This window comes from Nipponia nippon, unplaced genomic scaffold (genome assembly GCF_047370975.1).
Source record: "Nipponia nippon isolate SJK-2023a ecotype South Korea unplaced genomic scaffold, ASM4737097v1 scaffold_2, whole genome shotgun sequence".
In the NCBI taxonomy this organism is placed as follows: domain Eukaryota; kingdom Metazoa; phylum Chordata; class Aves; order Pelecaniformes; family Threskiornithidae; genus Nipponia; species Nipponia nippon.
Window position 1 is genome coordinate 13,486,003 of NW_028262336.1, and position 13,312 is coordinate 13,499,314.

Sequence of the window (13,312 nt, forward strand, 5' to 3'; positions counted from 1 at the left end):
TTTTCATGAATAACTGAATTCTTTGTAAATTTTCTGTAAATAACTACAAATCAAAGAAAATCTGCCATTAAATAGGTTCTTCTTTATATTGACATTTTCTTGTATTTACAGCTGTTGATTTCTACATCATATATAGATCTGTATTTAGGGAAAAAATAAATCTTCATAACAGAATGGGTTTTTTTAGTAAATCTTACTGGTAGGATTGAAAAGACCATAAATTGTTTTGAAGATTGTGAAGAGTGGTATTAGCCATTTTTAGATTGGTCAGAGAGACCTTTTGAAAGAATATATTGCTACTGAAGTTGACAAACTTTGAAAAAATGTCAGAAAAAATGATTTAATTTAACATTTACTAATGTTGTTCATATCTAGTAATCAGACATATTTCATATGTACCAGGGAAGACGTGGTACCAATATCCACTTAGAAACTGCTGTTAAAAAGACTCCATGGGTATTCAGTTAATCTTTAGAAAGTTTTCTCATGGAGCTTACCAGTGGGACAATGTGGTATGATAGTCCATGCCTGATCTCCAGCCAAAGAATGGGAATCGGAAGGCCCTATTCAGAAAAGATTTCTCCCAAATTAATATATCATCTAATTTTGGGTGGGTTTTTTTTGATGAGCACTTGAACCTTCAAAGACCTTGGTAAAAATCTGAACTTATGTAGTACTACTGATAAAAGGGGAAAAAGAAAGCTTCCTAAACGTTTCAGTTCAGTCTCACCTTATAGAGCAGTAACCTACAGACTTTCACTTGGGTTTTTTTCTGTTATTTCAATGGGGACAGGATCAAGTCCGGATCCTGGGCTTGAGAAGGAAAAGAGAACTGTCTCATACATCAGATTTGTCTTTATTTGTACATCCTTAGCACTGAAGGGACACAGGAGTTATTTAGGCTCTCGTTTCCAATTTTTTAAAGAAAAGAAAATAGATACTGCCTTTTAGTAAGGCTTTGGAAGAGCTATTTACCTCACAGAGAGACTACACCTGAAAGATCCAGGAACCTCAGCCTGTTTTGCACAGGCCAGGTTATTTGTCTGCATGATTAACTCGGGCTTCATGGGAGACCTACCTGGCTGCTCTTGCTGCCGTTGGCCGTACCTTTGTTTTCCAAGAGCTGCGGCAGCCATGGCTCAGCTCCACCTCCAGCCTCCCCGGGTGGAAGTCCTCGCCTGGGCAGCTCTGCACGAGTACCGCGGGGCACAGGAGGCAATGCGCGGGTGTGACGCACGTCGTGGCATTAGGCTGATCTCTCTGGTTTTAGTTGCTCCAAAGGGAGAGAATTTTTCCCCTTCTGTGCCTTTAGTTCATTTTGATTGAATGACGGAGAAGTTTTATTTGTGTTTGGTTTGTTGTTTTTTTTTTTTTGTGGTGTTTTGATCATTGTTCTACACTGAAATTGGCTTGCTTTATTCAAGAAAATTGTCACCTTCCAGTACTGTTTTATGCACAGACTGAGCATGCGGCTGCTGTTCCCACTGAGTATATCCAGTATTATGGAGCAACTGGTTGTCATAAGACAGCTTCATAAGACAACCGCTCTTATGAGGCTGATCTTACACATGTGTTTCTTCCTTTTGAAGTCTGTGATCAAGAGTTCATATGCACCAGACAGCTTTCTTAAACCAAATAGCCAACTGCTTGACAATATGAGCCAGACTACTTAGAGCAAAGGGTTTGTAAAAAACAACCTGCTTACACCAGTCTTTTTAATGTGTGGTCTGCAGCCCCTTGCAGAGTCAGAAACCTATTCCTCAGGGTTTATGAAAGGTAACTAAGAAAAGCAAATCTGTTGTCAGGAGGCTTTAATCCATTGCCCTTTTTAGGTCTGCAAATTGAAAGAGGGTGAAAACTACTATTCCGTACACGTTAAACTTACCTGAGGTCAGAGCAGCCCATGCTGGACTGTTACTCTTCATTTCTTCTCCAAACACCTTTCGAAGTTGCTGCTTTTCAGTCTGAGATCTCTAAGCAGCTCCCCTCCCCTCCTCTTTTGAAAAGAGAGCTTTCTGTTTAAACTGGTCCAGTCCATTTGATTTTCTGCTTCAGAAATCATCTTGGTTGTGCTCATCAAAAACCCACTGCTGTTAAGTGGCAGCTGCTAGGAAATAAACCCTTCACAGTCAGCAATCTGGGTATTTCTCCTGACAAGTTGTACCTGATTGCTGGTAGATGATTTATGTTGAGCCATTCTTTTCCCTCCTGCTTGTTTTTACTTGCCATACCTTTTGTAATCTCTTAGAAATTAATAAATACAGTATTAATGGGGTAATACAAATTCTGTCATACACCTTGTCCATGCAAAAGTGGGTTTTTTTACTTTGTTAAGTTGTTCTTAAATTTCAAAGAATACGTGATATTTATTGGTAACTGCATGTTACTGATATTCAGGATGTTAGAACAGATTTGGAATAAAGATAGAACATCCTGTATCTAAATTATGATATCCTATAGTTTTTCTAAGGCATTATTGGTATCAAGCATGTGGAAAGTATTTATTTTCTGCAAGGGTAATTAAGGAACCTATTCAGGTTTTTTTTTTTACCAGTGATTGCAGTTGTGTAAGCAAGAAAGAATAAAGCTTTATTTGATGTTTCTAGAGAAATTAGGAGCTACAGTTTGGGGAAACTATTTTAACTTTTTGGAATGAACCTATGGGATTTTAATGCATAACGTAACAAACAGTCTGAAAAACTCAGTGTTTGGAATAGAATTGTATTTTCTGTAAAAATCTGTGGGGCCTGTTTACGAGGCCCGAGTTACTACTTATTCAAAACATTTAGAAGAAATAAAATACTCTTTCAGAGGAATACTGTATGAAACTTCTAGGCATTTATTTTATGGTAAGGCATAACATTTTATGTGAAGTTAGTGGTACCAAATGACACCCCGGTTTAGTCCGTCCATATCATGCTGTGCCGGATTTTAAGTGTCTCAGCTGTCAAAGTGCACATATAACAAAAGTCAGGTTTTTTTCTTACACAAGCAGATATTTTGTTTCCTCCTTGTCCTTGCTCCCATAATTATGTTCTCTGGAAGGAGTATCTTGTCATGCAAAGATACTAAAAAAAGCCATCTCCTAAATACCACACACAAACTATTAATTGCTTCATTTAAATATGTGGCTTACAATTATGATAACTAAACCCCACACATTTTATTAAGGTGAAGTCTGCTGCAAACAATGAGTGAAATTTAATTGCAGTCTCACGGTACTGAAATAGATTTGCTTTTGCCATTGTTGAAATTGTGTGCTCAGTAGACTGGTTAAAGCCAACAAATAAATAACGATATCTAGTTTGTGCTCTTTCTGAGGCTGAAAACATAAATTATAGACAAATGCACTTATGTGCTTTTAAACTCTTATTATTCTGGCTTTGAGGGTAGGTAGGCCACGTATACTCCACAAGGTTTGTAGGAACTCTCGAGTCAACAAACAGTTCACACCTGGCAATAAGGGGAAGCTGTATCGGGACCGTGGGTTCCTCCCAAAGATGCGTAGTCTAGTTTTGGCCTCTCAAGTGTACATACAGCTGATGGAGAAAATGTTCTTCCTTAAATAATATAAACACTTACTGTGCTTATCTGAAAAAGGACATACCGTTCACTCTCACTAGTACTGCCACTATAAATGTTAAATGTATCCAAAATATGGTTTTTGTAAAACAGTTTAAAATTATAAAATGTCATTTGCAAATGAGACACTAACAGTAGTGGGATTTGCTTCCCAGTAAAGATTGTGTCTCGTAAACTATGCAGAAATATTCAGGAAGAACACGCTTTGTGCATCCAAGTTCAAATTTATCATCAAACAGAGTGTTTGATTAAAGTTCTGCTTGGCAAAGGCTGACTTTCCTTTTTGTAAATTCCTTCTTCTTATGGCAGCTATAGTGCTGTATCTCTGAAGTTTTACTTCATCCCCAAGAAAGATAAACTTGGGCTTTTATGTGGTGTTTCACTGATTTGATTACTAGTAACATAAAAAATGACTTACAAAATATGTGTGTAAAAAGCTTACCATAAACTAAGATACCATGACATCCTCCATACCATTGTTTTAAACGTTTATTTTCCAAGTCCCATCGTGGATTATTAACAGACAGGGCCATGACTATCTTTTCTCTTGCACGTATGTATCTGCACAAGAAGGAAATGTTTGCATTTCATAAAAGCAGCCTGAAGCGAGATCAAAATGAACGTGCAGTCATAGCATACACAAAAGATTTTATGTTTTAAAGACGAGATTATTATGTCTTTGAAATTAAAATAGCTGCCTACATTCAGCTGAGTGATGAGATAAGGAAAGCCTGGAAATTAGAATACTAGGCCTTTGTTAGTTCAAAAATAAATAACTTTACACAAACCTGTTAGCTCCTTAGAATGTCTTCCTCTAAGTTTTCCTCCCCTGAATTTGTAACAGAGAAGTATCGGGAAACCATGAAGAGGTCCAATGCCGATTTCCTTTTTATTCTTCGTGTGCAATGAAAATGGGCCATGGTAAACATTGTTACAGTCGTTCTTTGAAGACTAGGTCCAGCTCACCCTATTTGATGTTTTGATTCTGGATGATAACGTTTAGGCACAGGCTTAGCTGCTTTTTTTTTTTGTTTCTTTTTTTTCCCCCTTCACTGTGATTACTCATGTGCATAATGTTGAATATTACATGGAGATTCTGGCAATTTCCCTAACTATGGTGTAAATGTTTCTGTTTCTCTCTATATCAAAGACTACCAAGAACAGGGTAGTTAGGCTTCTGTAGCACCAACGTGAACAGCTTCTGATGTCAACCTACTAACTTAGAATAAACCTAACTTTCTTACTCTAGACAGCACTGTAGAGCAAACACATTAAACCAGCTCTAGTCACTTGAATTTTTCACATGAAGGCGAGATGATTTTGACAGTTAATGTGTTGAGTATTTTCCAATGTCTGTACTCGTGCATCGGCACTCTAGTGTTGTCAGAGTCAAACTGTCAGTTCCTTGCAAGCTAATGCAATGCCATAAAGCGTACTGGGAATTAGGTGAGATTGTTTGCATCTGACATACATTAACTTAACTCAGATTCTGCTTTCAACCAGGCAAAACTCAACAATTTTAATGTATTTCAGAGTGTTCAAAATAAAAGAGCAGCGTATGAAATCTCCACCACCTCTAGAATAAATAAGTTCATCATTGCGAACCTAAACAACTGAGATTCTCACAGTTCCCCACGTGTGGCTGCTGTCCAAGATTTTTTCTGAGGCAGTTCCAGCTGCCATTTTTAGGAAGCCAAAAATGTTCTTTTGGTACAGGATGGCTTTAGTAAAATAAGCAATACCTCAGGCCCCAAATGCATGCTTGAATTTATAGACTACGTGCATACAGTGGGACGGAGACATACTTTTATCAGAATTAGCTTTTTACACAGTGTGAAGTGTATCCAAACTTAACTAAATTACAAAATGGTCCATTTTTTATTTTATGTAAAAAGTCATTATGTCAGAAATATGTGACTTTTAAGTGGAGTGTGTTTGTGAGCATATCATCTGTACTGGATGCACACCTTGCTCTTTAGCAAAAAGCAGTAAGGAGCAAACACGTTTCCTTTCTGGCTGCTAAAGCCCAAGACTCATTCAGGAGCAAGTTTAGTGGGGTTTTGCCCAAATGAGGATGGATGCATCAGTCTCATAGTTTTTATAGCGTAGTAGAAAAACAGTTATATTCGCCTGTTCGCAGAGCTGAGGTGAGGAGCGTGAGTGGAGTTTCTCTTCTGACTGTTATAAAGGTAAACAGTCTTTTAAAATGCGAGGCAGTAAAAACTGCATCCTGCAATAGCTCTGCAGAGCCCTAAAATGTCTAAGTTGGCCCATCACAACTTCCAGTTCAGTGCAGTAGGCAAATCTGTTTTATGGTTTTTAAATAACCATAATCTTCCTTCTTTTAATCTTCCTTTTCTTGTTGTATTACAGACTATGGACAAAATGGATGCAAAGCCATTTAATGAAATGTCATATACTCAGCATGTCTGGTATTTGATTTACAGCACAAGGCCATAGAAGCTCTAATGAATTAGATTTCTTGCTCATCAAAAGATTTTTAGCTGATTGAAAATGAATGGCTGTACGAGCATTTGTTATGCTGTAAATATTCAAAAAATATGCTGGTGCCCTCCAGGTGATTTGTAGTAATTTTGTACCAAACACCTCTTGTTTCTGTTTTTTAGGGTGTGGTTTTAATCTGATAATTTCTCTTCCCAAAAGCAGGAACAAGAGACAAGCTATACTATTCTGAGAGCCAAAGGCACCAATGTTACCATCAGTGGCCTCAAACCTGATACCACCTACGTCTTCCAAATTCGAGCCCGAACTGCAGCTGGATACGGGACAAACAGCCGCAAGTTTGAATTTGAAACCAGTCCAGATTGTATGTATTTGCTCAAATGGTTTAAACTGACATCCGGATTGATTATTTGAATTGCTGTTTTCACTCCCTTTCTAGTTTAGTAAATGCGACTCATAACTATTTATGATGTGTCTTTCTGGGTAGCGTTACTATATAACTTTATGTTTCATCATTAAACTTGAAACATGCTATAAAGAGTATACCATGAATATTGCAGGTGGTATGTTCTTCCATTCCTGACCCAACCTCTGCCTTGTGCCAGAATCGATACCTGCTGAGAGAGGAAGTTTGGTAGAAAACTGGATTCACAGCCTCGTGCTGTTCCAAATTTTTGGCCTGAACCCTATGGACTATAAACCACTGCCCCAAGAGAATTAATATTATATTGGTCCATTGCTCCTGTGGGTCAATGTATAATTCTCCACATTGCTGCGAAGCGTAGCTGATGTCTCCTGCATAGCCTCGAGATGAAACCAATGCGCACAGGCCGGGAAGGATGGTCGTTCAGTTCAGTAGCTGGTCAGGGAGTTGGGCAGTTCACCTCCCTTCTCCTCTCTGTCACTATGTTTCTGGGTGGCCTTGGGGAAGTTATTTACTGGTCCAGCACCCCTTTCTCTTTTCTCTAAGGCCTAGATAATATTATTTAACTGATGACCTTATCGGTATTCCCTACAAGTCCTGTTGTTATATCAGAAAGACTCTTAATAGAGCTCATCATTTTAAATGTTACTTTCTCATCACTTAGTACGATATAGGAAATCAGACCTTTTATTTGCTAGAAGCTGGAAGTGGCTTAATGCATCAAAAAGTCAGCTTTTGTTTAGGTACCCAGTTACCAATGTAGACTAATGCTGCATAATCAAAGACTGCTTGCTTTTTAGAAGGTAGGACTTTCACAGAAGACTCATATCTGCTGTTCAGAGTTATAACACAACTAAGGACTATAATTCTGATACAGTCTCATAAGGCTTATTCATGTACTCATGATAAGGCTTGAGAATCCATGGTGTAAGAAGTGCTCTGCTAAAAGCAACGTTTTAACCAAGAGGAGTAGCATAAGCCAAATGGTCTTGCACTTGGCATCCATGTATTTTTGAGATATGTTATGTATTTCATCCCCGCTTCTTCCTCCCCCACCTCAGCTCTTATTGTGAAAACCAAGCACAAGCTTCTTTTTTAAAAAAAATAGTTACAAATTGCTGTTATGGTGACATGTAGCTTTGGTATACCAGATGAAACTGGAACTCAAGATAGGACAGACAAGTACAGCAAGGAGAAAAAAATCCATTGCAGTGATAACAAATTTGATAATTTAGAAATTAATGAGTTTTCTCTGCAAAATAATATTAAAAATAATAATAACAATAATGTAGCTGACCAAAAATGTGGAAGGTGACAAGAGACAGTAGTGCACATCTCAATAACGACTGTACAAGTTGCACAGATAGACACCAAATTACATAACTTGATTCCTATTGCCAAGTTATCATAACTACGCAAGTACAGTTGTAGGTCTGTAATAGGCAGAGGCTTCTTCCCAAGGGGAATGGTGTGACTTCAAGCAGTCATGTAGACAAACTGTCCGTTTTGTGGGGAGCAGGAGGGCTAGCTTTCAGCTCAGTTTGGACAACTAACTTGAAGCATAGGGCTGAGGAGCCTAATTCTGCTATGCTCGGTGAAATTCGATAGGTGTTTGCTGAAGATGGTTCATCATACCTAAGATCTAAAGGTGTCTTGTCATTGTATAGCAGTCTGGTGCACTGAAGCCCCATGCTTAGGGACTGCAGGGAAGCATCCAACGCAAGGCAGAAAATAGCCCTTCTTTTTCCTGTAGGCATTGATTAACCGTGGATAGTCCTTCTGTCTGCTTGTGTGCCCTGGCTTTTCACAACCTTCACGGGGATATTGTCAAGTTGAACTGGGAAGCTTAATTCATTAAAGCACTTCCCATCATACAGAAGTGAGAGTAAGGGTGATGATTGTTGACTGGCTGGGATTTCTTGCTGAGGAAAAACTCCTTAATGACCATGACAAAATATATGTATGTCATTGTGTGTATGTTTGTATTTACATCTATGTTTATATGTAAGCATCAGTTTAACAGCAGTTACTATAATCAGCAAGAGTAAAAATCAGCAGCAGCAGAAAGAACTTTGGTAAAGTGTCAAAGATGGCCAGAGTCTTTTGTTTTCTTCCCTTGTATTTACTTGTCTGATGAAAAATTACTTAGTAGATTAAATATTTGTCAGGAGACCAAATGCTATGTAGTGATGACTTAATCTGTCTGTTCCCTGTATGAGTGTCAATTGTGATGTAATCAGTCTTTTGTGTGGGGGGGGTTATTTATATATCTTTGTGTTAACTTTCCAGCATTCTCCATTTCCAGTGAGAATAGCCAGGTCGTAATGATTGCCATTTCAGCGGCGGTAGCCATTATTCTCCTCACAGTTGTGGTGTACATCCTGATTGGGAGGTTAGTTTATCGTCTGGTTTGCACATTTACTCCCACTTCCATTTCCCTGAGGGGCCTTGATGAGCATGGCAAATTGGTGTCATGGGGCAGTAGCATAGCTGGTTTGCACCTTCTCCTTCGCCTACTGCCCAGAAGCTCCGAATACTGCTTCATGCTTGGTAATGAGCCCGCTAACATTAGCAGCCCCAATCATGCAGCAGTTGTTAAAAAATGCTATAAACACATTCTTAGGCAATTGTAAAATTAAACTGTAGGGGTCAAAAATCAACAAATCCTCTCATTAGCCAATTTCCTCAAATTCCCTGAGAACATAACATGCCTCTATAGGGCACAGAGAATGTAAATATCATTAAACTTTCAAACAGGCATTTAATTGTAGAGGGAAAACATTTTATTCTGTTTCCACCTGCAGTTAACATAGAGAATTTTCTATATTAATGTTTTTTCTTTGTTGCTTGTAGATTCTGTGGATACAAGAAGTCTAAACATGGCACTGATGAGAAAAGACTACATTTTGGGAATGGCCATTGTAAGTTACCGAAGCCTTTTAATGCTTCCAGATCTGTTGAATTCATCCCCTAGATAACTGGTATTTTTCAATTTAAAAAAAAAAAAAGTCATACCTCACTTAAACCAAGGTGAAATTGGGAAGAGAATTATCTCTTCTCTTGTGGGTAAGGAGATTTTCCCCAAACAATTATTCTTTGTTTCAAATTCTTTCATCTGTGTTCGGGTTAGTAATGAGCAAAACATCGCTGTCTATGTTCAAACAACACGTGTGGTTAGCAATATGCTATTGATTCTCCTGTGCATTACTGAAATGCAGAGTGTAGCTTCAACTTCCTCATTATCAGCTGTATAAAGTTTAAGAAATGACATTTTTTTTTCCCAAAGCAAAATATAAAATCAATGAAACCTGTCTTGATGACTACTGAAGGGACTGTGAAAATTGCTTGCTTGACAAAGTTAACCCACTAATAATTTAGTTTGGAATTATTCTAAGCATAGGATGAAAAGAGATTTGGAGCAGTTTCTTAAATTAAGAATAACTACTAAACAAGTGTCTCACAAATTAATTTTTTTTTTAATCCAGCTCTGTTTACAAACATGTGTTGTTCAAGTTCTGATTCCCCACTTGCAAGAATGAATATGTCTATGCTTTCTTTGGGTCTCATCCAGGACTAAGACTCTCTATTGACTTACATTATCTTTGTAACACAAAAATAGTATATTGTTAAGGATGTGAGATTTTGCTCACCCTGAGGAATCTGGGCTACTTTTGAAACGTGTTCAAAAGCCAAACCCAAAGCGTATCTATTTCTGATGTTTGCATAACTATTTTTAATATAGCTAAATGGGACTTTGTTCATGGCTACTCTGGGTCATTTGACTGTGCCCTGTGAAAGGAACAGCATGGAGCAAGATCCCATCCAGGAAATGCTCAGGGGAAGAAGTGTTGATTTTCTGAGCCCAGGCATGTGTCCTGGCTATCGCGAGGAAGTAGCTTGCTATGGCCGATGGCTGGAGGGGGCTGTCCTCCTGCAGTATTTCTGCTCCTCTCTGATCCTGGATCCTCTCTGCAATGTGCATAACCCTGCAGCACTTTTCCACAGCAGAGGAGCTGTGGATCGTGAAGAGTAGATCACAGTCAAAGCTCCATCCATGCTCTCTTTAAAATAGAAATAAATTAGTTTTGGAGACGGAGAAGCTGAGTGGAGAAGAAAGTGATAGTTTAACATTCCTGATCAAGGGGGGTGATTCTTGTTTTTTTTTATCACTGCACTTTGGATTCCTTTCATCCTTACAGGGCTTCATAAAGATCAAGACTGGAAATTCCTTTTTTTCACCCACAGAAGTCTTGGTGTCTAATGAGCATGTTTTTAATAAGAAGCAGTAGATTCTTTGAAACTGTTTCATCTCCAGATAAATATCCTGCTACACCATGTAAACCATGTTGAATCATATATTTCAATTGCTTAGCATGTTGTAAGGTTAATGTATGTGGGTTTTTTGCACACAACAGTGGTGCTGTACCATCTGCAAGAAAAGAGCTGTTGGTACCAAAATCAGATGCCTCCCCACCAAATGTAATTGAATTAACATTTTAATGAGGGATTTACCTGCAGTAGTTGGAAATTAGAACTCCTTCCTAATCCCCATGACAAGGGAGTAACTGTTCTCTGACTGTTCATATTATTATTATTTTAAGTTTGGAGCCCCTCCTTATCTCCAGAGAGCCGTGAGCATGCATATCCACAACACGTGTGCTCCTACCCCTGTGCTGTCAGGGGATACACAAGCTGTAACAGTGGGTTTGCTTCGTGCAGCCCAACAACTGCTTACCAACTAGTCTCAAAAAAATCTATACGGTTACATGTGGCCTATAGAATTAATGCTTCATCATCCAAATTTAATGAGGTTATAAAATAAAAGCAGCCAGTAAAAAAAGTGTCACAGACAAATAACAGGTCAGAATTTGCTCTCCTTACTCCCACACAATGGAAAGTTGCAATCACTATTCTTAAACATGTCAGTGCTGTTAAATTCCTGTGGATTAAATTGCTTTTAATTTGGCTTTAGATATTTATGTACTGTTTTCTGAGTAGTGCCATGCTGATTCACTGTGTAGTAAGAACAGAGCCAATCATGAACCTGGTATTTCTGTTAGAAATTCCTGAAAATGGTTTATTGATTTTGCAGATATTTACCTGTTAGGATTTGTGTGTATGTTTGCGTGTGGCTGTTGAAACTTTATTCTACTAAATTACAGTCTTTCTCAAAGAATAAGAAAATTGTTCCTATGAACTAAAAAAGGATAAAGTGACTTCCATGGCTGTCGTAAACTTTCAGCATCTTAAATACAGCAGCTGGTTTATTTCAGTCAGTTTATTCTGAATTACTTTAAAAACGGCTCCAGCCATGAACTATTCCCTGCAGCCTTATTACAAACCCTATAATATTACTTCAAAGGAGCAAAAATGTTTCACCTCATCGGATCCTCTCCCTTTGCCTTCTTTGGCTAGGCCCTTTTTATTTTTTTGCTACTTTTAGGGCAATTCATGCTGTTAAAATGAAAATGTAAATTATTATGTTTGCACAGAATGAGCTGTAAAGTAGTACAGCTTAACACATGTGCATGTGTTTATTGTCTGTTTTTCATGACAGAACCCAGTTACTATACAGGCTGCCCTTAATTATTGGTGTGAAGGGATTATTCTCCTTGCAGTCACCATCACCTGATCTTGGGAACCTCTGGGGTCAGCATTAAAAATCTGCAGCCAAAAACCCCACAGTGCAGAAGCCTTTAATTGTTGTTATTTTTATTGGGGGTATGAGGGAGCCTGTAATGTACATTCAGCATGGACGGAAAGGAGCATTTACAAGATTTTTAACCAACAGCAATATACAGGCAATTACTTTTTGTTTTACTTGCAAGTAATTCTGTAATCATCAGGCTCTTGAAGGAAACACAGTCGGCATTTAATGCTGCACACACGCAGCCCTTGTGTTAAGGGCATGGCTCTTAGTTTGCATTGTTTTCAAGGCAATTAGCTTGGGAACACAGTTTTATCATTTCTTTGTCAATTCTGAGGCCAATAAATCTCCATAATTTTTTATTTATTTTTTTTTTTACGTACACTTGGGAGTGTTTGACCAAACAAAGGTGTGCTCTAACTAATGGTCCAAAGGTATTTTTTCCCATCTGTGTAACCCTAGCAAAAAACGTTTTAACTATTCTAGCAGTCAACAAATTGATGCAGTATAATAATGCCAAGCTGGAAAGGATATTCCTGAGTGGGTTAAGGCAGTGTTTGTAAGAGGAGTTAATATTTTTTACAAGACCAACTGGTACAGTTAGGAAAAGCTAGAATACATGTCCAGGAATGCAGGTTTTGTGTCAGAAGCAGAAAAGTTCAAGCTGGATGTAACAGTTATTTCACTTTTTGTTAACAAAACATCTTTGTATTCTACAATGAATACAGAGGCATGCATACAAGTTACCGGGTACAAGCACAAGCAGGGCTTTGAGCCGAGGAGGGGGAATGAGGCTATGCTTTGCTTTCAGCATCTTTGCTGGAGAGAAAGGTTGGGAATGACAATATGTTCCTCCCACCCCCAGTCCTGCTGGAGGAAGAGATGTGGAGAGCTTGAAACTGCCCTTAAAATCATTCAGTTGTTTGAACTAGTGCTTGCCCCGGGCAAACAGAACAATCCCTGGCCGGGAAACTGTAGAGGGAGGCCAAAATAATAACATGGATGTTAGGGTAACAGCGCTAGAATCAGACTTTAATAATAAGAACAACTGGCTGCCATCCTTGTATGTACTAGCAGAGGGTCTGAGGCAGAGGTGCATTTGTTCATGTATAATTTTCTTGTCTTATTCATCTTGTTGGAGGACTCAGAAAGAAAAAGTTTGTTAATGCGTTCTCCGTAATATATTCCTAAGCACT

The 13,312-nt window shown here is 38.4% G+C and overlaps 1 protein-coding gene across 4 annotated transcripts in view; it reads left to right on the forward strand.

Annotated features, from left to right (window-relative positions):
- The window catches only part of EPHA3 (EPH receptor A3), a 231,876-nt gene that overhangs the window by 172,832 nt on the left and 45,732 nt on the right, over positions 1-13,312 (forward strand). For 3 of the 4 annotated variants that reach the window (XM_087756249.1, XM_087756247.1, XM_087756250.1), the window contains 3 exons: positions 6,247-6,409; positions 8,759-8,861; positions 9,323-9,390. In XM_087756249.1, coding sequence (XP_087612375.1) covers positions 6,247-6,409; positions 8,759-8,861; positions 9,323-9,390 — 334 coding nt within the window. The remainder of the gene's footprint in view (positions 1-6,246; positions 6,410-8,758; positions 8,862-9,322; positions 9,391-13,312) is intronic. The other variant, XM_087756248.1, reaches the window with a different exon arrangement.